Source organism: Perissodus microlepis, chromosome 22 (assembly GCF_051167445.1).
Source record: "Perissodus microlepis isolate ML-2025 ecotype Zambia chromosome 22, ASM5116744v1, whole genome shotgun sequence".
Lineage (NCBI taxonomy): Eukaryota > Metazoa > Chordata > Actinopteri > Cichliformes > Cichlidae > Perissodus > Perissodus microlepis.
Window position 1 is genome coordinate 14,547,788 of NC_140481.1, and position 24,458 is coordinate 14,572,245.

Genomic DNA, 24,458 nt, shown 5'->3' on the forward strand with positions numbered 1-24,458 from the left:
AAAGTTATTTCCACTGCAAGTCTAGACCATTTTGTCACAGTGATCACTGTTAGCCCTCCATCTACACAGCCCAGCTGTACAATAGCTATGGCAGGGGTGGGCTGAGCCCATCAGAACGGGCGTCTTGCCCACCAAATCAGACTTTAGAGGAAAAAAATGGGTTTTCGTCAGTCAGTGCTAAAAGAGGCATATAAACTTATGACTGTGTGGGCACCTTACAGCTTGCATACTCAAGTCTCACACTGCATACCCTCTTAACATGATCTGATTTACAAATAAATAACATCCAGAGGAAGCAGACAGCTGTCCCTCAAGTCAAGGCAGCAAATAAAGCGCACACACATTAAACTACTAAAAACAAATAAATGGCATCTTTTAATGGATATCAAACTCTAACGTATGCAAATCAGTATTTGTGTTTCATTTTAGAGTTCCTGTTTACCTGTTGTAGCAGCTTTTGTGCTGGTTACACGTGTCATGATGCTCTGGCTAAGCTAACATGTTTCACATTCACTAAAAATGCTCATTTTGTTAAATGCGTCTGAGATTTTCCCTTATATATAATTTTTCTAAATAGCTGCAGGACGCTGAGAAAGAACCCGCGAGCATGCATTAGTGTTTCAATCTGATGTGTGTTATGACGTTAAAATGTTATACTGTGTCCTTTTTACAGTCTGCCTCTTTCCAAACTCCAAAATAATCTGTGCTTCTCTTTCAGAGGGTAAATGTCTGGATTCATGCAGGGACTGATGTTCTTCAGCCTGTGAGAAAACCATCTTACAGCTGCTACATGCTGCTTGGAACAAATTAGCGTTTTAAAGATTAGTTTAGTCAAGACTTTATGTACTGTGCTTATTTTTCACATCTCAGAGAGAGAAGACGCCATCATTTGAACTGGGACTGAAACCACCAACCCGTGGGATACTTGTCAGCTGCTCTAACTTCGGGTTTTTGTCTCGCTCAAGTTGCTCACTTATTATTTCTAGCTGCCCACCCTAACACAGCAGGCTAGAGCCAGTCCTGCCATCTACTATTAGGCTGCCTACATATCAGGCAGCTGTAGAGATCCGGGCTTATATGACTCATCTTACAGCATTGCTCACAAACACTGTATTGTGACTTACCAAAGGAACGATCTGTCGTCAGCATGCAAACCACCATCAAACATTAAAACGCAAGATTTGAAACAGCTATCGCCTGTCAGATAATTTATTGGTGAGTTTATGTGAGGAACAGTGAAATGTTTTCCAAATAAAAGAAAAAATGCTTATATAACCATATTTGCAAAAATCACAGCGTGTAATAGGCACAGATTTCTTAATAAAGTAAACCAACAAGCATACAGGACCTTTTAACACTGGTGAAAGCGGCATTAAGCACTCCGCTCACGCCCACTAGCGATCGCTACTGCAAAATGCAGAGTTTTTTATTACCATAAAGAGCTGAAAAGGGAGCTGGAATTTTGTCAAAACTGTCCTCTGATTAATTTTTAGAAAGAGTTATTCAATGCACATTCCTCAGCTCAATTAAATTAATCTATTGTACATGAACAGGCTGTTTGAGTAATGAGCCCTGAATATTTTCATCTAACAGTTTGGGCAATCTAAGCAATTATTTAAATTATTTTAATCAGGACAACTGTAGCAGGAGGTCTTTGTTAATAACAAAATAATTAAGAACTCCCCTGGACTTGCACCTGAAGGAAATGTGGCCTAGTTTAACTTTGGTGGTTCAGACACAAACCAACAACAGAGAACGAGGAACAGTTGACAGAAATCGAGCAAAAATACGATTCTGAGATCAGTTAGATAGATGTTCACTAATACAATCGCCAACATGTCACAGTCTTACCTGCACCTCTGCAATGTTGCCTAAATAGTCTCAGGTAAACACCGTAATATGAGATCTTGTCACTCAGACAAGCATCACTGTGCAGAATGACATATGCTCAATGCTTAAGGCCATTTTTGAAATCTAAATTAAAATCTGAGTTTGACAATTATATCTGCAAAAATAAATTAATTAATAAAAAATAAATAAATTAAAAAACCAGTGCCAACTTAAATTAAATAGTACATACTGGGATGCTACAGTATTATTTGACCTGGTCATGCTATTGGCCATAAAAATAAAATGATGCAATGCTTTTCTAAAGGTATGTAGGTCTGAAAATACTAGTTATTTTAGTTTATTACTAGGCTGTTGCTGGGCAACATGTATAATTCAGTTTTAGTGAATATAAATGAGACATTACTGTCATGAGATTAAAATTATGGGATGCTTTCATAAGGGAATATAAGTGCATGAAGACAAAAAAGGCCTTTTTATACTGTTGCAAGGTGGTTGCCAGGAAATCTGCGATAATATATGATGCATAAATTAAATTTTTTTAGATGCAATTGTGATGAAAAAAAAGATGAAATAAATATTACATAGTGCTTTTATAAGGTGTTATAGGTGCATAAATGTAAAGAAAAAAAAAGAAAAAAAAAAGAAAAAAGGTCATTTTAGCCTGTTGATTTGTGGTTGCTAGGCATAATATTTGACATAGATACAGTCCATCAGTGACCGAAGACGTACCCGTGTTTGGTTGCTCAACTGCTGAACATTTAGGAGGAGTTGGCAGACAAAGAAACAAACACACAGACAGATTTTGTGTATTACAGTAAGATGAGTGTAACTTAGACTGCTCATGCAACAAGAATAACCTTTCAGTCATCTTTCAGCATTTTATAATTTCGTATATCACCTCTCTATTATGAACTTATGAGGACAACAATGTGGCCGTGAATAGTTGCAGCTCTTATTAATAACTGACATTTAAATTCTTATGTGAAAACAAAATGCACTTATTAGTTTTAGTTTTAACTTCTAATAATGTCATTAAATGCTTTATGAAAGTATAATTAATAATCGGCAATAATTAAGTTATAAGACCTTTCATTATCTCTAGCCCAGTGCAACACTTTATACAGTTTACTGAGTGATGATTAAAGATAAAAATGATTAAAGTTCACCAGTGGGACGTGAACAGGAATTTGAATTCTTCAGTATTAAAGAAAAAAGAAATATCTACGTAAGTGTCTAAATTCTTAGTATAATCTCAAGCAGCATAATGGGGCCAAAAAGCAGGAGTGGAGCGAGAGAACAATTCCTTTCTTTGTCTTTCTCACCGTGTTTTAATTATCTGTCTGGCACTTTGAAGTGGCCTTGAGTTAATGAAGCATTTTAAAACCTCTTACACTAAACGATGAGGAAAAGAAAAAACTTCCCTCTGACAGACAGTTTTGTTCTTTTGTTAGTTTGCCCTGGATAATTCCTAACAAAGTAACAGGCAAAGCGCACTAAAGTAAACCAAACCTTCGACTTATGAGACGTTGATATGATTCTTATTAACTAAAGATTTATTTTGTTTTTTTAAAGTAAAACATCAATTTGGTACAGGCACAATACAATTTCCCAAACCCAAAATTGAGGCCTTCCAATAGCTTGTTTTCATCTTCACTTTCCTATTACTGAAGACTAAGATGCACAAAACTGGAGACCTGAGTATTCATCATTTCACAACACAGATGGAAGAAATTCAGGACTTTTACTACTTTCCCTGGAAGAACAATGAGAACGCCACTTTCTGTTCTGAATGCTAGAACATCTTACAATTTGAACTGAACTCCTACAATAAGCAGCCGTTTGTCTCCAGAGTTCTCATGCACACCAAAAGAGCAGGGCAGGTGCTGGGCTGAGAAGCATATAAACACATGAAAATAATCAACAGTGCAATACTGCAGAATCCAGTTTTATTCATTATTGTGCCTTGGTACTGTGTAATATATCTCTTCTTCAGATCGACTTCAAAATTAGTATAATTTTTCAAAAAAAAAAGAAAAACAAACAAACTCCACAGCATTCAATATGTTCTTTGTAAATAATAAATAAATATACATGAAGTTTAAATTCTGTACTGACATTAAAATCCAAGTAATTGCAAATGTTTTTTTAGTTTTTCTTGCAAAAGTACAAAAAAGACAGAAAATTCTCCCATTGCTGAAACCAATGTAAATGTCAAAGTTATGATGATGATAATGTGAACTTTGCTAACATCCAGTAGTTGAGAAAGAGCAGCTTGCCTAAATGTCCACTGTCCTCGAGGACCGGAGTATTCTCTGCAGAGACAAACGGGAAAACAAGTTTTGTTTCTGCCTGCGAGGCACTGACATCCTAATTGTTTCCCCATGTGGACCAACAGCATCATTAAATATGAAGACATCAAGCATCAAAGCCAGGCGCCGTTGTGCAATGAAACTGAGCAATGACGAGACAGCTTCTAAAACTGAATATCCGGGGAGGGAATTCAAATCAGATAAGAAGCAAAGTTTTGACTAATACAGAAAATCAGGGATGCGGGAGAAGCTGGAAGGCTGTCGATCCCTGGTGTTTTTCCACTTACAGATCAAAGATGAGAGGGCTAAGATATTTAACCAGCTGAATACAATCCTTAATGATGACAGACAATTGTATCGACATATGCTTGTGAGTGTGAGATTCTGCTGTCTTATGATATCCCCATGGGATATATTACTCTATTTCTAAAACGTCTTGCAGGGTCAAGTGCCACTAAAGCCTTCTATCGATCAGGATGAACTGTTCTTCTCTGAAAAATACTGCGTTCTGCCAGGGGAAACATTTTGCCAGCCTCCTCTTATCTCATATTTGCAATTCCAACTTAACATAGCACCCTTACTATTGCACGCAAAATTACCCGAGTGCTTCGGTCTAGCAGTTTCTAAGCAACCCTACTGCAATTGTGCAGCACAGAAACAAACAATAGCTGCTGGCTCCCTTATTTCTTCTAAACAGCCACAGCCAGCACTGCAGGCAAAGGATTTCACATGGCTCAACAAATTCTCTGGTATTCTGGATCACGGCCCACCTCTGGTGGATAATCTATTTGATTATTAGGTTTCCCTGCATGTCCATTGGGTGATTTATTAAGTAGCATAATTTTGGTTAGCAGTCTGAGCTAATTTTGCGGTGGGTATTGGAGGCGCTGTGTGTCCACAGCTGCAGACGTCTGAGAAGACGACTTTCTCACTGAAGAAAAACAAATATAAAACCCCAAAACATTTACGTCCCTACAATATCTTCACACTTGAATGGTCAACACTGTCATCTCACAGCAAGAAAATTCTGGGTTGGATTCTTCCACTCAGCTGGGGCTTTTCTGTGTGGAGTTTGCGTGGACTTCCTGCGCAGGAGATCACTCCAGTCACTCCGGTTTTCTCCCAGAGTCTGAAGACATGCATGTTAGTTGAACTTCCTAAATTGGCTGTAGGGTGTGTGCTTGTCTGCCTGTTTGCGTTTACTCGGTCATGGACTGGCGAGAGCGTGTGACAGCTTGGATAGTATCCAGCCCCCACACAACCCTGGACTGGACAGTCTTGCCTTTGGGTTTTTGAAACAAACAGCAGGTTTGGCAAGTTTAGCTTCCCAGCCGTTCAGCTGGCCAAAGGTAACTGGTAAAAAAGACAAACTTAAACTTTTAAATAATATTCCCCAGGGGAAAAAAATAATAAACTGAATGGTACAGCACACTCTGACAACTTTGTAAATATGTAATAACACTTGTCGTGGAAGAAGCGTCAAGCTGGGAGTCGAAAAGTGATCTCTCAGTTCAAGTGTCTCAATCTATCGTGATTGACTGCTCACTCCTCTCCAATCCATTCCATAGAGATTTATGGCCAAGTGGAATGGACTGTCTACCAGGCAATTACTGTCAAGTGGATCCTATTGCACCTCTTTGTCACTCTAATACTAGAAATTTGGTTCTCATTAGATGAATGTCAAATGGAATTAGGGCTTTAATTTATTTTGTGTGACATCGCCCATCCTCTCCAAGCCCATCTTTGAGAACTTCTTTTCCCACAGCTGCTGGTGTCATGATCCTGGGTCCTTTTGACCCAGCGTTTGGTGTTTTCTGTTCTTCCTCTGTTTAGTGTTTACTCTGTTCTGCCGTGTGTTCTTGTATTTAGTCCGCGTTTCTTAGTTTGTGTCCTTTCATGCGTAGTTCCTGTTTTATTGTGAAGGTCTGCGTCTTATGTGAGTGTTTTCAGTTTGTCTCCCTAGTCTCGTCACGTTAATCACTCCCAGCTGTGTTCCCCACCTGTGTGTAATCTCCCTGTGTTCTCTGAGTGTATTTAAGTTGTGTCTTCTGTCATAGTAGTTGCTGGTTCGTCTGTGTTGTTTCCCCTCGGTCTCCCTGCATCTCTCCATGTGTATTTCCCCGGACCTCCCTGCATCTTCGTTTCTGGTTTGTTTTGTTAGTTTTATCCAGTTTAGGTTTCGGTTTCATGTTCCCAGTGCCTTTGTTGTTTGTTTTTTTTCCCTTTGTTAATAAATACTCACCTGCACCAGAGCTGCCGCGTCCTGGTCCTAAATATTCCACACGGCTTGCCCTGGCAAACCGTGACAGCTGGTCTCTTCACCTTCTTTGGGATGGCAAAACAACCATCTTATAGGAAGAAAAGGCTTTTGCTTGACGCGCTTTGGCTTAGAAAACTAGACATGAATATTATGCCTATTTCCAGGTCCACACTCTTCAACTCTATTACAGTAGCTTTATGTGATTTATGACTTGTAATAAGCCTCATTTGTCTATACTGGGTCTTAGTTATCTATTGACTGAAACAATTAGTTCTCCTCCTGTTGAGCCTACCCTCTCTTTGAACCAGCTTTCCTTTGATTGGCTGCCCCTCGCAAATGAAAGGTTTGAAAAGCAGTGGGTAGGAATTTGACGTTATTACATATATCTGCTCACTGTTATCATACAAAGAGTCAAGGCTAGTAAAACCTGACTGAAAATGAGGTTTCTGAGCAGTCTGAAACCCGGCCCTTGAGCTCACAGGGATTACTTGTACATATGCTAATCTCATCATTTGAAACTTTGGCCATATTTAATATGAGCATCCACTATCCTAATAACACATATGACAAAAAAAAATAAGGAAAATCCTAATAGTTCGACTGAAACCAAAATAAAATGTGCGGCGCTTGGTGTTGGGAGTACAGATAATGCAGCATATAAATCAAAAGATTTCAACCGAAGTGCATAATTTTGTTTATCGCCTTGTGCGTCACAGTGGGAGATGTGATGACGCTTTGGCAGAAGCTGACGAGACGTTTTAGACAGGAATCTGTGTTACTGTATCCGGGGGGATATACTGTCTCCTCATTGCAGCGGAGGAGCATGACCTGCAGCTGGGCCTATCAATAAAGTGTGTGTGTTTGTGTGTGTGCGCATGTTCAACTAAAACTCCAAGAAAACATCAATTCTTGCAATATCTTGACAGCTACAGTATAAACAGGAACACCATGGTGCTTAATAGTGATCTATAATCTTTGTCACATGGCACTCCCCCTTGGATTGTTGCATCATTAACAGTGCGAGACACCAGGCTGCGACAGAGAGGCCAGCACGGACAATGACATGCCCTCGTGAGCGACGCACAACTAATGAGTGCGTTCAGTGTGCAGTCTCTGTGTGTGTATGGGTGAAAAAGAAATGTAGTTTGTGTGTGTGTGTATGTGTGTGCATGTGCTTTTCATGACATATAACTTGCAAGTGTTGACTGTGCCAAGCCAGTATAAAAAACCACAAAAACAACACGAGCTTAGGGGTTATCACTGTGATGCTGGGAGACACATATGAAGTCTGAGAAGTGAGTGGAAAGCATTCAGTGCTGTATAAACACCTTTGTGACAGTAGTACTATAAATCTGTAGACATGATCATTTGCTTGTTGAAGTTCTGAATGTTTTCTCGTTTTGCGTTTTGTGTCTTAAGACTGATACCGATACCGATATTTGGTGACCTAAAACATCGATATTCCGATATGTAGGCCGATACTTTTAGTTCTTCCAGACACAGGAAGCATAAACAGATCTCCCAAACATGTTTTATCTGTTGTTATTTATTCTGCACGGATCAGCTGACTGTTGTGTTTGACGTAGTCCACATGCTAACAGGGAGGCTCCAGAGTGCCCTCTGGTGGACAAATTATGCAACACCAACACTTATAATTTTGTTAAAGGGTCTTTTTCACTCTCCTTTTATTTTTTTAAAGTTAAATTTATCAGCTGCTATATATGTTTGATATGGAGAGATCTGAAAATATCGGCTAATATTGGCTGAAAATAACAAGCAGGTGCTAGTCAGTGCAGCTTTTTTAGGTACATTTCTACAAGCAAGCTAATGTCAGATTCGTGGTGCCAACACAGAAATGACCCGACTTCTCATTGTAGTTTCAGTGCCAAGCCGAAAAAAGCCATTGTCCCACCGTACTCGAAAGATGAAAACCCCATGATCAAGCTTATGGGCGCGCAAAGACATATCTAATCAATGTATCACGACTGAGGGTAGATGGTAGAAATCGAACGGGGAAAAAAGGGAAATAATTTTCGAGCTGTATGATCTTTTCCTCATCCCTGGATCGATGTGAGCAGTGTATACTCACTCAGAAGCACCAATAAACTGCAGGACAACAAGCAGTTGTTTGTGCTGAGAGCTGAGAGGCATGTAATCTCTGGTGCACAGCTGCTAAAGAGAAGGAGGTGACAGGACAAACAGATGAGATGGAATGATAAAAATTGAAAGACGTGACGGCGAAACAGTTGCACAAATAAGTGCGATAAACCAACGGACTGATTGAAAGATGAAGTACTGTTGGTTTGCGTAGGGAGAGAAGTAAAAGGTTAGCCAACCCGGAGGTGGCTTTCCTATCATTTCGTTGCAAAAGGCAAGCCTTCGTCAGCTCTCCTCACAACGTTGCCTGCAGCAACGGCTCTCAACAGCTGTCACAGCTGAACCTTCTGGCAGCGATAATATGGCTACTGATGGGGTTCGTGACATTATTCTGATATGGCAAAGTCGTCTAACCTGCCCCAAGCAGTATCACCAAAGGAGGTGAATTTTTGCAAGTGAGAATTTTAAACAGATGATAATTCTACACAGCATCCAATTCCATTTCAATGAAATAGACCGTGCGTGTGATTAAACATTATGTAACAAGTGTTTTGTGTAATACAGCAACACATCCCTCCCACTCATGCTCCCTAGCCGCCCAACCTTTCAAACACTTTAAACAAAATAGTGAAAGTCCACAGTGAGTGGACTTGAAACAAAAAGTGTCAGAGCCAGACTACCCGACAGGGTTTCAGAGAGGTAATCAAGAATATGAGAGGTAGAGAAATGGCACATAAACTAGGAGGTGATCTTTTACTTTCCCAGTGGAGTCCTAATTTAAACCGAAGGCACGCTGTACCTGAGACCAGATGAGATGGAATCTCGCTGGTGCTCATATGGGACTCCGTGTCATTACGAGCACATTGGTTTTGGAATCAGACAGTTGCGATGGCAAATCAGGTGAACAAAACCGCAAGGATTCAGCAGCTCAATTGACATGCAGTGTGCAATTAACTTTATAATGTGTTTACAAATGAGGTCTTCCCTGTCACGATCTCTGGAGTGCGTCAGTTTATGTATCTGTATGCAGGTAGAATAGTTTCTGTACTCTGTAGAAAGACTTCAGCATGTTCACTGTGCAGTTAGGTTACCAATCTTTAAAAAAACAAGATAGAGAAGGCTTTATAGTCCGCCTCATCTAAGAGAACCAGCTTCTGCGAGATTTATGTGAGTAGATCATGATGTAAAACACAGAAGAGTAAAAGGAGATCAAGACAAGGATGAAAAAAGAGAAAAAATAGGGAGTGCTGTGTTAGTTTGGAATATAGGGCATTTTTCCAACATTAGATGATTTATTAAGATGAGCTAAAATAGCTTTGCATGAGACAAGATGGGCTGAAAGAATTTGCCACTACACTGGAGAAAGGATGGGAAGTTACAAAGCCAGACTGCATCGCTCCTCCAAGTGGTTGGAAACGGCTCTTAATCAGGGGGCAAAGTGATATGATTTTGCTTATTTGAAATATGAATGCGCATCCGTGTGCTTTCGAGTTAGCACGCTTCTGTCTTCTGAGAGGACTCGTGGGCTCACAGACACAGAAATGCCTCAGTGCAATTCGACTCAGTTCTTTTTGTTCTCTTTATCTCTCCGCTTTCAGTTTGTCTGTTTATCTGCGTCCATTTGATCAGCTGAAAAAGTGAGCACATCACCCGCAGCCTATCGGAAAACAGCTCACAGTTTACTCAGAAAAGTACTCAGGTGTAAATAGTCACTATTGGGCCCCCTGAAGGGAGAAAACATGCAGCAGCATACAACAATTTAAAGTTTAGATAATTCTTTATTCTTTCCTCCGGCTTCTTCTCGTCAGACCACCTCCAAACTGTGAAGCTATAGAGACTACAAGCAAGTAGCAAGAAAATTGCCATTATGGGGTTTTGTAAAACAAAGCAATAATGTGCTGCTAACTGTTGAGGGAAGAGAAAAAAAGAAGAGGAAAGTGAAAAAGAGAAAAGTGCCAATATTTTTGGGCTTTCGGTGTATATTCAGTCCAAAACTTCCTGTTTCGGTGCAACAACCACAGTTCACAAAGGTGGAAAGATTTAAAGTTACTTTTCAAAACAAAATCCTGACACGACAGCCGTTGCTTTCCCCATTTACCAGCACGCAACTAAAGCTTTCTCCAAAGCAAATGATTTATAGCACTTGTACTAGAAGCAGCCTGCAAACGGAAACCAAGCAGGGTAAAGAACAGAAAGTCGTATCCTCAGCTTATTCACAAACACAGATTACCAGGTAAGGTAAGAAATCTGTATTTCTTTACCTAAATACACACTTACTAACACCTACTAACAAGTAGCTGCCTGTAGCTACATCACACCTGACATGACGCTTACTCGTTGTTACTTGAGTAACTCCAAAAGCACAGTGGGAGGCAGAGCTGTCAGTGATCAGGCTCCACTCCTGTGGAAGAAGTTCCCACTTTGGGTTTAGCTGGCAGACACCTTGGGTGTATAACTTTACGATGAGGCCTATAGTAAAGGTTCGCTCAAGTGACCTAGAACCTTCCTTTAGCTTTGCTGTTTAGGCTGCTAGACGAAATATCATGAAGTACTGAACACATTTCCTCTACTTTGCTCTGCATACATTCATATGTGACTATTGCACTTCATTAACGTTCACTCTTTCTCTCTCCTGCAGTTTGGGCTTTTTCCTTCTCCGTCCTTGCTCTCTGTGTGTTTTCCATCAGTATCTGTGCCTCAGGAGCAACATGATCCTTATCTGTGGTTACTGTCCCTACCAGCCTGAAGGGAGTTTATTGTTATTTAGTTTGTTGTTTCTCTTCGGTCTTTGCCTCTTAGTTTTCCTCTAATGCTAATGAGTTGAGGCAGATGGTTGCCTTTCCCTAAGCCTCATCCTGCTGGAGATTTGGTCCACTGCAAAGGGAGTTTCTTCTCTCCACCACCACCAAATGCACGCTCACACGGGATTGTAGGGATTCTTGCTATGATAATGCAAAACAGGCCACGAAAGGCAGGCAAATAAAAGGCAGAAGCAAGAGATGACAGTTGTATGATCATGTAACAGGAGAGACAGACTGCAGAAAGACATATTATCAGGCAAAAGGTGGACTGCACCACACTAATTGTCACTATGTAATATCACAGTGAGGAGCAGCGCTAGAGAGCCCTAATGGAATAACACACATATCCACCCTGGCCTGCCCATTTAAACAGAGGGAGGTGTACACGAGTCTGAGTGACCACCGGCCAGATAATGATGACCCATAATGCATGTTGTGACACCGGCTGTGGGCTCTCTAAACAATGAGACCACACGTACAGCATGGTCAGTAGGGACAGAATGGATGGCCAAAAAGTGAGAGGAGCGACATTAAGAGGAAAGAGGTGCATAAGGATGGGAGGACAGAGGCGTGAGATGGTGTGTTTGTGTCAGAAAATGAGACAGACAATGAGATAATGCACGTTGGTAAAAGAGTGAACAGAAGAGAAGGTGAAAGAGGAAGAGTGAGACGCAGTCTTACCATATCAATGAGGCTCTCCTGGATCCGGTTCAGTGTGGTTCTCAGTCTGCTGCTGATAAGGCCCAGACCTGATGACTCATACTGTAGAATAGACACAGACACACACACAGAGTGAGTGTTTGAAATGTGCACAAAAATCTTCCCTCTATAAGAACACACACTTCAGCAGAGTGTAAAAATCACGCTCACACCGGGACATCTGCTCTCATCTCATGTAGTCAGAGACAAAAGAGACTTCGCTTTCTGCTTCTAGCCAACTCTAATCCTAAAGAGGGAGGAGTAGCTGGGAAGAACCAACATCAACAATCAGACAATCACGCTGACAACAGAAGGTGACAGACAGAGCTCAGAGAAAAACCAAGCGGAGAGGGTGAAAGCGAAGAAACCTCAATGCAAATGCTTCTGAAATCACTCCGAGATGTGCTCGATGTCGCCTGTGTAAGCAAATCGCGCACATCTTAAGGGCTTGAAAACAACCACACCACACATGCTGGATTCTCTAAGCAGCACAACCGTGAAGTAGTCGGAACACTTCAGGTTGTGCCTCTTACCAAGCAGGCAGGGCCCACAACCCTGGCGGTGCCCGCCTCTCTGCTGCCGTGAGCTTGCAAAGATGGGCTTGGGACAGGCTTACGGATGACGAACGGATAGCAAGAAAGGAAAAACAAAAAGCAAAAGCTTCAAATTAAAGACTCTGGAAGAAGAAAACACAACTAGAAAAAAAAACAGAAATATGAAAGCAAACAAACATAATTCGATTAAATGAAGTAGTAAGTGGAATTTTTCTGTTCACAAACTTTTTAAGTTTTCCATTTATGACCAGCAGGAGCTTAGTAAACCGGGACTCATCAGTTTGTATTGTGTAGCAGCTGAACACGCAGAGAGGTGGCATTGTGAAAACCCGATGCCCCTTTAATCTCTCTCAGTTTAGTAACATCTTAGAATTAAGTGTCACTGCTGTGTGTGTCCTTATTGCTTTTTGTTTAAGCTACAAATACCAACAGACCAAATGTTCACAGACCGCATTGTATAAAAACTCCATGAGACGTTTTGTTGAAACTGAACTTCTTTTTCACATATTAAATGGGATGAAATGTCTAGTTAAAAATCTTTACATTGACAGAAAGGGCAGTTTCACTGGTTTTGGCCCAACTGAAATCAAAGCTGGTTGTATGTGTGTGGCATCCTTGACCTTGATAGTCAGTGACAGACTTTAAAAAGCTCTCAGGTTGTTCATATTGCTTTTAGAAACTTTTAAACACATGGAAGGGCATCAGGAGGAAAAACACACATCTAGTAGTTGTCGATGTCAGCGTGGGTTTGAGATACATGCTGTTTGGCAGAGGCTGTTCAGAAGTGACCATTGTTTAGGTAGGAGGAAGTAGAAGTGATAGTTTCTTTTGGCTTCAGTTTTCAAGATTCTGGTGCAGTCGGGCGTCGTTTGGTTTTATTGTAGGCCACAGGTGAGAGTCTGTACTGCTGCACAAGATAAATAACATCCAGTACGAGTGGCAGCTAGGAGTTGAGAGTGAACCCCTTTTTCATTTCAGTAGGCAGCCTTTACCCCCGAACATTTCTGCCATCGTTACTCAAAATGAAAATATTCTATTGTCTCCATTTGCCTTCCATCTTTCAATTCACACCTCTTTTTGCCCTTTTCTTACTATAGCCCTCCACGGTGTCCACTTTTTTTTCCCCCCCTTGAGGTTCAGCTTTCTACAATTTTCAAACATTAATCACTTTTCTCAAAACTGTGTTAGCAAATCTGCCTGTCACAGCCCCTGGAGCAGAAAACCCGGCTACTATTGACGACGGAGAATCTGCGAGCAGGGCGCATAATACATCTTTAGCATGTGTGACACCGTCAAAAGCGCAGCTTGCCTTAACAAGGCAAACACACGCAGATAATGAGTGTATTTACCCTTTTGAATATTAATGCCACACATTACTCTTCAAGTGGGGGAGTCAAGCAGGCCCATCTTGATTCCAGCCGTGTAAGGAGAGCAGAGCCTATAGGTCAAAACGCCAGCGTATGTGACCAGCAATTTCCAGGAGCTTTTTAAAGATTCATGGGGACATTAGCATTTAGCTGTCGGTGGCTCTTCTAGTGAGACCATTAATGAAAACGGCTGGGTTCATGAAGTGACACTTTGAGGTCTAGAGTGGATGCGGTGGATAAATAGTGGCGGTAAAAGTTACAGAGTGATGTAAACAGAGAGTGAAAATGACACGGGAAGATGGTGAGAGTAACAAGCATGAAGAAGAAAAATTAGATTAGAAAGAAATGGCTGAAGGAGCTGGCTTAAGCAACAAAAAAATGATATACGCTTAAAGACAAGGTAAGCAATGATACTGAGAGGCTGACATATTCTGCATTGGTGACAGTGACCAACTGACAACTTATCAACTCTCAACCTTTCCTCATTTCTCCTTGACACACACACACACGCACGCCAATAATCCGAGTTGGAGGGGCCCCCGTGGAGCTTTCATCCCCGTTATCTCTTCCACCTCAACGGGATAGAAGTCATTTTGTTGCCATCATTATTGCATCCCTGAGGGTGATACTGACACAAATGCTGTTTTCTTCTTTCTTTGTGAGGCACAGTATAAATGACATAATAGCCTTTAGATTGAGTGGAGGGACCGGGCTCGCAGACTGCATCCTATCGTTCAGCTTGAATTTTTACTGTGAGACAGACAGTAATGAGAAAAGATGGAAGCAGTGGTTATTTCACATCTCACTGTATATCATCTAATAAACAAAAATAAAAAATAAAAAAAAATAAATAATAAATGCAGGCAGTCTCCATAAAGCACCTTACTACTGATGCAGCAGAAGTAATATTAAGCAATTTGTGTCAAGAAGTTATATTCTGGAGCTTTGGAAATGAGTATGAAGGTAATTTCACAACAACAGAACATCTACACTGCGACCGCAGACGCAGTCGGCATTACAATGAGAAAAAACAAAAACTCTTGATTACTTATGAGATTTACTTAACTCACAAGTTTATACTTTTTTCCCCAGCTTTTCCCTGTTTCATCTTTTATGGAGCTTTTTTTTTTTAAATTTGCCATTATTGGGAAAGACATTTAGATGCATCCGGAACAATCAGAAAACAGCAGTCAATGAGGCAACCGTGGAAGCGCCAAAAATAAATGCAGTTCCTGGAGTGGCCTCTTGAGTCTGTCTCCAAAAGTGAGTTAAGCAACACAGACTCCAAATTTAAAATTCCTGACTTCCATCAATTTTCTGCCACTTATCTGAGGCTGGGTCACGGGAGCAGCAGTGTAAGCAGATACCCCCAGCTGTCTTTTCTAGCTCTTCCAGGGGGACACCAAGCCAGCCCAGATATATAACCCTGCCAGCATATCCTGAGTTTGCCCACAGGACATCTTCCCCATGGCAGATGACTGACACACCTTTCAATGTGAAGGAGTAGCAGCTCTACTCTAAGCTACCGAGCTCACCGCCCCATCTCTAAGGGAGAGCCCTACTAACCTTCAGAGGAAGCTTGTTTCTGCTGCTTGTATCAGCGATCTCATTCTTTTAGACCATAGGTGAGGGCAGAATGGAGATCGACCAATAAATTGACAGCTTCGCTTTCACACCCAGCTCTGTTTTCTGTACAACAGACTGATACAGCATCTGTATCACTGCAGATAATACATCAGTCGGCTTTTTGTCTTTTTCTCCTGCTCCGCTCTCTCTCCATCACTTGTGAATGAACTTCATCACTTGCGACAGAAATTTCTGCCTGACCAGGGATAGGTATTGTTTTTTTTTTCCAGTTAATGATCATGGTTTCAGACTTTGGAGGTGCTGATATTTTTTCCCAGTTTTCTCACAAAAACAGAGAAGTGACAGAGTCTGACGCTTGGCTGCGACTCCAAAGTTGCCAAAAAAAGTGAAGATTGCCTCCTGCTATCTAATTGTCTTAAATATCGAGAGCACAAAACTGTTAACAGGAGAATATGTGGGGGAAAGAGAGTGAGAGACAGTCAGTGTTTGAGTTTTAATCACTCATCTGCTGTACATAAACAGGATAGGCACAATCTGACCTAAATGAAAATATCTTATTGCTGCTTTATAATTGTAGGGTCTTTAGTTTACAGTATGAACTGACTGTTGTTGTGCTATATAAATACAACTGAATTGAATTGAACTGAAATTTTAACCCAAAAACCAAAATTAACAGCATTAAAAACATATTTACTGCTTAGTACAAAAAGGAGTTTTGTTACCCAGAGACAGTTTCCCCCTTTATGCCAACTGTACAATAGACAAGTTTTGCAATAACTTAAAACTTAATAACTAAGTTTGTATTTAGTTAAGGTTTGAAAGCAGGGTTGTGGCTCCTTTGACTGAGCAGCGTGCTAACACAACTGGCCGTCTGCGAGACCACTCGAGCCCGTTTGTGAGGTTTTATCTGACAAATAATCTGGCTTCCTGATTAACCAGCCTGTCCATAAAGTCTATCCTTTCATTTTAGTGGGTAAAATTATAGCATTTCATTGATTTAGTACTAAGTACTAACTATCATGCATGTTGTGTAGTTTGGAGATCTAACTTGCTAACAAAGCAAGCAGGTATTACCCTCTGGTTTTAAACCTTTATTTTAGGAAAGATGGGGCAACAACACATGCTCAGCTTTTATTCCACAGAAGGTGTTTTTTAGAGTATTAAATGATAAAACTACAAACACAGAGTTTAAAACCATGCCAAAAGAATCCACTAAAGATTTATTGTGTATTAGAGTTTAGTTTGACATCCTTCAGCTTGCAGAACTGCTTGACAACATCTGGGCATGGAGGGGGTCAATTCAATTTTGTAATAGCTTTCACAAAGGTTTGCAAAACTTTTAGTTCCTCCACACTAGACCATCAGGCTTTTTTTCCTTTATGGCATCCTGTAGGTAGTGATTCAGATCAGGGCTCTGGGAAGGTCATAATCTTTCTTCCTGGGCAAAATTTAGTTGAACGGGGCGGACGGTATGCTTCAGGAGACTAACTTGGTGAGATATCCACTTCTGTTCACTGTATCATCTTTTGGCTTTTTCCCTGCAAAGTTCATGATTTCATCAATAAACAAATTCCCGTGCACCGTCATAAGAAAAACATCAGACACTATGACACTGCCCCCACTGTGTTTGTGCTTCTTTGAAGTTGAAAATATTTATTTAGGTTTGTTTTCTGAGGATCAAATCGATGTCTGTAACTTTTTTAAACTGATTTTATTTTTTAAACCAGCGGGAAATTTGCTGTACAAATACTTTCCGGAGCCAATAAATGCAAAAATGCCACATCGAAGATGGGCTGAGTTATAAGGTTTTGCTTCAAGGGTCTTTTATTGGCTAGCAAATGTTCGTTTTTTCATTAGTCTTCAGTATAAACACTTGATGTGATAGACACAACACCACAATGATGAAGGAATACTGTACCATGTCGTTGCGTCCAAAGAAAGTGTACACAGCGTAAAGGTAGTAGTCGAAAAGCTGTGATACGCAGTGGATGACGTCAAAGGCAATTGGCTTCAAAATGTTCATCATCTGCATGTACTTTCCTTTAGGGAGAGGAGACAAAGACGTAACAGTTAGATCCGAGTACAATGGAAGCTTTGTGTCGAGTGCTGTGTGTGACACAGAGGGCATCCATACTGTTCTTTAGCACCGTGAAACCCAGCATCACTTTACACAGAATGAAATGGCGGTGTACTTGAGTAAATTTTGATGGAGATTAAACGGGTTAAACTACTGTAAGTTAATCGTGGTTGAACCATATCCTTTTTGGGAAGGACAACAGCATGAGCATATTGCATTTGCATACAAATTGCAAGGATTTAATTCAGCAGAAAGGTAATAAAGGCAATAACTACAGAGGGACAGGGGTGTAACAAGGTTACCATTGACTCAGAACTGATGTATGGAAGAATAAAAAAAAAGAAGAAATAAACTCAATCTAGCTGGCTTTGCTACCCAGGCAGCACTATTTCTCCCACACTCTCATTTTTCACACCCTTTCCCTTAAATTCTGCACCAAGAACTCAGGGAGCAATCTAACTCCATCAAAGTCCAGCAGAGACTGAATTAGAAGTGATTGTATGGAATCAAACTTTGGGGGTCTTTTTTCTTGCTGCAAGTTTTTCCACGTGGCTCTAAATCAATATTATGTAGCGTGTGACAAGATACAGTTCTTTTGCTTTTTTACTGTATGCGCAGTCAAGCCAAAACAGCAAAGATAGCTACCTCCTCTCTAAAATCACATTATGAGGGTACATCACCAGACTCTTTTCTCATGTCTTTATAGCTACGTCACATATTTATACATGTAAGCAGTTCTTTGGAAACAGAAGGCAGGAACTCAGGGCGAAGGTTAACCACTATTAGTGCAGTTCAGTCACGCAGATGTGGAGCGTGCCAATTGCAGTATTTTGCAGGCTTTAATGATGAATAAATGAAACTCTCCGAAGGCCAGAGAGGACACACTGTCTGGACACCTCGCAAGCAGAGGTTAGTCATCAATGAGAGTGTGTGTGCGTGTGTGTTTCCAGGACTCACCGACAAGCCGGATGACGTTGAGGGTGGTGTTGGTGAGAATTGGTGCGTTGGTCTTATTGAGGTTGTAGTCGGACTTCTTCTTGGTTCTCATGGTTTCTCGGGGTACGCTGGTGGCAGAGTCAGAGAAAGTAGGTCAGAACCATGAGGAAAAAGAGACTCGCTAATACGTGTCAACATCATTAATCCCCTGAAATGATAGGGCCAGGTTCAAAGCCTTCACTGTGGGTCACAGTTCTTGTAATTGATCAATCAGAACCCATTTCACAACACAGGAAATGGGACCCCAGCGGTGAAGTCTCAGAACTGGTGATCCTGGAGCACCAGACCCTGACACGGAGCTCGCCAAGCCATATTAGCCAGCAATGATTACATGGGCAGAAATCATTACATGGTCTGTCTCATTTCTGCGACTATATGAGCCATTACATAATTAAGCACTAGTAATTCCTGCCTATAAGAACAGGAAATAAGGATTTTAGTGATCGTGGACTAATGTCAGGTGAGTACACGCGAGGAACTAAAAAGCATAAAATAATACTGTATGTCATCATACAAGACAGGAAACAGAAACTGCAATGAATCAAGGTTTTGACTCCAGTGCAAATCCTAACGTTTTTTTTAGATCAGCTCTCAGATTTGCCTAAAAACATTAATTTACTGCAAGTTCTCGGCAGTTCAGTTCATCACACACACACAAAATGAGCACAGCAGGCTTATCGACAAAGACCGTCCCAGCTGAACGGTGACACAAAATTTAAGACCCCATCATGCTGCAGGGAAAATGCTGCAGTTCTAAACGAAGTCGGCTAAATTAGTTCGAGAGGAACATCTAAACTGTTAAAGCTGTGAAATGCTAAACCAGTTAGCGTTGGCATAAATGATAGGTTCTTTCCAATTCAAGCATCCCTGATAATAAAGGAGGCAAAATACAAAACTTTCTCCAGCTGCAATTAAACCCTCTTTCAAATGAAAATTAGTGCTTTAACACACTGAACGGAGAAGTGTATAATTGCCTTCACCATTATTAAATAGCCACTAATTTTACAATACGCACCAATTGCATTAGCCGAGGTAGAAAGGAAGGGTGATTTTTCATGGATATACAACAAGCTTACTGCTGACTTGGCATGGTTAGCCAGAGGTTAGCTTAAATTGTTGGTGCTGGAGGTGTGAAGACTTGGGTAATGCCTTCAAAATGAAGACTCAAGTACAGACAGATAGTTTGGTGTGTGTAATTAACATAATCGGTGTGCTCCCTTTTTGAATATTTCACAGCTAGCAGTGAAAATTTATTTTGTTTGTTAACTGGTCCATGTACCAGCTGTCCAAAGCTGTCTTCAACGTGTCTGATAAGATAAACAAGTAAACTATAATTCATGTTCTCAGTTTTCATATAATTTAAAAAAAAAAAAAACAACCAAGAAACTTAATTCTTCAAAACAACTGGAACAGAACTGAAATCTAACAACTCTTTCGGACAGCACAAACATAAATCCAGTTATCAAACAAGCTGAAAGTGGATTTAAACAGAAGATTCATGGACTGTCTGTAAATTTGAGGCATACACTCGGAGCCGGACATGGAACTGACCTCTTTAGAGGAGCATCACCCGTCTGCTCATCAACATAGTCCTGCTTGAGCTCCTCTGGGACATCGCTGTCGCTGTCGTAATCCTGGTACACGCTTTTCTCCAGCTCGTCTGACTCGTACTTGAGAAACGGTGAAGAGAAAGATGAGGTTGAAGTCAGGGGTAAAAAAGCGGTGGATAGAGTTGAGATAAAGTGGGTGAAACAGAGAGAAGACAAGTGTTAAGACAGGTGTGAAAAAAGTCCAACTCCACAGGGAAATGGTGCCGGCGCTGTTGGTCGCAAGACACAGCAACAAAGAGTCCACAGAGATTTTGAAACAGCACAAAGTATTAACCCACTCCCCCAAGATAAAAATGGTGGAAGACTAATAAAAACAAACTGCATTAACGCTCTGTGATTAAATTACCCACAAAGCAACAAATAAACACTTCAAATACCTCACATACTGCTGGGAGGGCACAAAATGTATTCACCTCTCACAAGAGAGTTCATATTATACCTTACTGAAATAAAGCAATATTTCTACATGCCGAGGGAGCACAAGCATCATATATAAAGGATTACACGCTTATGAGCAGCCAAACACCAAAGGCTTATACAGATATGTTGATATGTCATCATAAAGCAAAGGCAAAGGTGTGGGGGCACCACTGAAATCTGAAAGAGAAATATTGTTTTCCATAGGAGGAGCAGATGAGTAGCCTCTGTAGCATGAGGCAGTAGTTGTTATTTCCTAAAAGGGACACTACTTAAATTAAAAGCAAAGTGCTTTTAATTTATATTTAACACAAAACACAGTTCCCGAAAATGTATTAAGAAATTAAAAGGATTCCTATACCGGAGGCCTGGACACTAAAAAACTCAAAGAAAATAAAATCAGCTACATTACATGAAACTCTTTTCTTGGGTTAATCATTAGCCAAGTACAAGAGCAGTAGTTTATTTTCTATTGAATGGCTAACATTACTTGTTAGACAGTGTGTCAAAGCCCTGTAATGACTATGGCACGTTTTGCACGGCTGCCCTTAAACCCCTAATAAACGCTTGTCATGACCCTGGTGATGAGAGCTTGAGGGACGCTGATTATTTCTCAAATCAGTTCACCTCCTTATGAACTTGTCTGAAGTTTGACTCTATAGGCAGGCTTAATTAGGCATACTTATGTAAGTGGGTTTATCTAGCTGGTGGAAACGCACGCTCTATAATCAAATCTAGTTCTGTGTTTCAATTCTAACTTGTGACTTTTTCCAAAATGACCATATTCCTAAAAATACTGCAGTATTATAACAGATTTCAACTTTCAACAGACACGACTTATTCTTAACTTTTTTTACAAGATGGAGTGTTTTTCCTAACACCTACCCCATTGGATGCCAGCACATCTTCCGTCTCCTCTTCCTTGTGCTCCATGTGCATCTCAAAGGGGTTTCCCTCTCGCTGGTACTGCTGGAACAGGGACAGCTCCTCCTGGGCCGAGCTGGTCGAAGACGCAGCCTGCCTACTCGGGGACACCGAAGGCGAGCGACACTGACCCATAAACTTAAACTCCTAGATCGGAGAAGATGGGACACAGCGACGCACAGGGAATTGTTACTGATCAGAGTATCCTACAAAAAGTCTGCGAGACTTTTAAAATGAATAAAGTTAGAGGTAATTTAAAAGAAAACAGAGCCAAGAACTCCAGTTAACACGTCACTTGTACACAGTACCTTTGACCACTTGATTTTAAGGGGCTGCATCACAACAAAAGCTAAATCACCATCTGTACAGGACGTCTGTGAGGAATTCCACTACGCAAGCTTAAATCATACTGTAGTGAAGGCCAAGTAATACACTGCCTGCATAGTAAAGTGATAAAGGCATGTAAAATTCCCATGCAAGTCCATTTATTAGGAGGGTTCTTTGGTACGCTTACAGGGAGTGCAGAATTATTGGGCAAATGAGTATTTTGTCCACATCATCCTCTTCATGCATGTTGTCTTACTCCAAGCTGTATAGGCTCGAAAGCCTACTACCAATTAAGCATATTAGGTGATGTGCATCTCTGTAATGAGAAGGGGTGTGGTCTAATGACATCAACACCCTATATCAGGTGTGCATAATTATTAGGCAACGTCCTTTCCTTTGGCAAAATGGGTCAAAAGAAGGACTTGACAGGCTCAGAAAAGTCAAAAATAGTGAGATATCTTGCAGAGGGATGCAGCAGTCTCAAAATTGCAAAGCTTCTGAAGCGTGATCATCGAACAATCAAGCGTTTCATTCAAAATAGTCAACAGGGTCGCAAGAAGCGTGTGGAAAAACCAAGGCGCAAAATAACTGCCCATGAACTGAGAAAAGTCAAGCGTGCAGCTGCCAAGATGCCACTTGCCACCAGTTTGGCCATATTTCAGAGCTGCAACATCACTGGAGTGCCCAAAAGCACAAGGTGTGCAATACTCAGAGACATGGCCAAGGTAAGAAAGGCTGAAAGACGACCACCACTGAACAAGACACACAAGCTGAAACGTCAAGACTGGGCCAAGAAATATCTCAAGACTGATTTTTCTAAGGTTTTATGGACTGATGAAATGAGAGTGAGTCTTGATGGGCCAGATGGATGGGCCCGTGGCTGGATTGGTAAAGGGCAGAGAGCTCCAGTCCAACTCAGACGCCAGCAAGGTGGAGGTGGAGTACTGGTTTGGGCTGGTATCATCAAAGATGAGCTTGTGGGGCCTTTTCGGGTTGAGGATGGAGTCAAGCTCAACTCCCAGTCCTACTGCCAGTTTCTGGAAGACACCTTCTTCAAGCAGTGGTACAGGAAGAAGTCTGCATCCTTCAAGAAAAACATGATTTTCATGCAGGACAATGCTCCATCACACGCATCCAAGTACTCCACAGCGTGGCTGGCAAGAAAGGGTATAAAAGAAGAAAAACTAATGACATGGCCACCTTGTTCACCTGATCTGGACCCCATTGAGAACCTGTGGTCCATCATCAAATGTGAGATTTACAAGGAGGGAAAACAGTACACCTCTCTGAACAGTGTCTGGGAGGCTGTGGTTGCTGCTGCACGCAATGTTGATGGTGAACAGATCAAAACACTGACAGAATCCATGGATGGCAGGCTTTTGAGTGTCCTTGCAAAGAAAGGTGGCTATATTGGTCGCTGATTTGTTTTTGTTTTGTTTTTGAATGTCAGAAATGTATATTTGTGAATGTGGAGATGTTATATTGGTTTCACTGGTAAAAATAAATCATTGAAATGGGTATATATTTGTTTTTTGTTAAGTTGCCTAATAATTATGCACAGTAATAGTCACCTGCACACACAGATATCCCCCTAAAATAGCTAAAACTAAAAACAAACTAAAAACTACTTCCAAAAACATTCAGCTTTGATATTAATGAGTTTTTTGGGTTCATTGAGAACATGGTTGTTGTTCAATAATAAAATTATTCCTCAAAAATACAACTTGCCTAATAATTCTGCACTCCCTATATTTATTGTTTTGTGTGTATAAGCAAAACAGAGATGAAGGAAAAAAGATAAAGATGAAAAAATACTCGAGTTCACTGCATTCATTTTCTTTACGTTCCTTTCCATTCATCAGTGTTGCTTTGAAGTGCAATGAGCTGTACATTCAGATTTCAAAATGTTTTCTTCTACTTAATCTTGGAATGTCTTCAGCATTGTTAAATGCCACAGTGTTACCTGAGTATTCCTGCTGACCATTTCCATCCCTTTATGAACAGCGTACCCATCGTCTGATGGCTGCTTCCTGCAGGTTAACTTGCCATCTCAAATCATCTCAAACTGGTTTCCTGAATGTGACATTGAGTTCACTGTACAGAGACGGCCTCCAGATTTTAATCCAATAGGATGTGGTGGAATAGGAGATTCAGAGATGGATGTGCAGTCCATAGGAAAGGTTGTATTTTTTAACTGTGGCTCATGAGTGTGAGAAAAACTGTCTAACATATATCCCATAAGGGACAGCAGCCGTTTGATCTTCATCTGCGTTTTATAATGAGCAGTGAACTTTACGCACTTGCACCCGGTTGCATGCGCGCACACGTCACTGAGCAGATTCAGCGTTTCACATCCTCATGCAAATTTCACAGCAGTGAGTGACAGCGTGGAATAAATGAAAGCACCCTCCCTTCACCTTTTCGCCTCAGTGCTGTGTCTCTTACTCACATGAAGCTGGGCTATGTTAAAATTAGACTTGACTGGACACAGTTCCCACGTCTCATTTTCCAGAAACATCCTCAGCTCCTCCAGTCGGGCCCTGAGGGGTTGCGAAAAGAGAAAAGGGAATGAGCACAGTGCT

At 40.9% G+C, this 24,458-nt stretch overlaps 1 protein-coding gene across 2 annotated transcripts in view; it reads right to left on the bottom strand.

Moving 5' to 3' along the window:
- vps50 (VPS50 EARP/GARPII complex subunit) overlaps positions 1 to 24,458 on the bottom strand; it is a 117,356-nt gene that overhangs the window by 23,879 nt on the left and 69,019 nt on the right. Inside the window, exons 17-23 of one of the 2 annotated variants that reach the window (XM_084920133.1) lie at positions 24,326 to 24,416; positions 21,511 to 21,696; positions 20,150 to 20,268; positions 18,560 to 18,666; positions 17,444 to 17,565; positions 12,551 to 12,628; positions 12,000 to 12,080 (exon numbers count right to left, since the gene is read on the bottom strand). In XM_084920133.1, coding sequence (XP_084776259.1) covers positions 12,000 to 12,080; positions 12,551 to 12,628; positions 17,444 to 17,565; positions 18,560 to 18,666; positions 20,150 to 20,268; positions 21,511 to 21,696; positions 24,326 to 24,416 — 784 coding nt within the window. The remainder of the gene's footprint in view (positions 1 to 11,999; positions 12,081 to 12,550; positions 12,629 to 17,443; positions 17,566 to 18,559; positions 18,667 to 20,149; positions 20,269 to 21,510; positions 21,697 to 24,325; positions 24,417 to 24,458) is intronic. The other variant, XM_084920134.1, reaches the window with a different exon arrangement.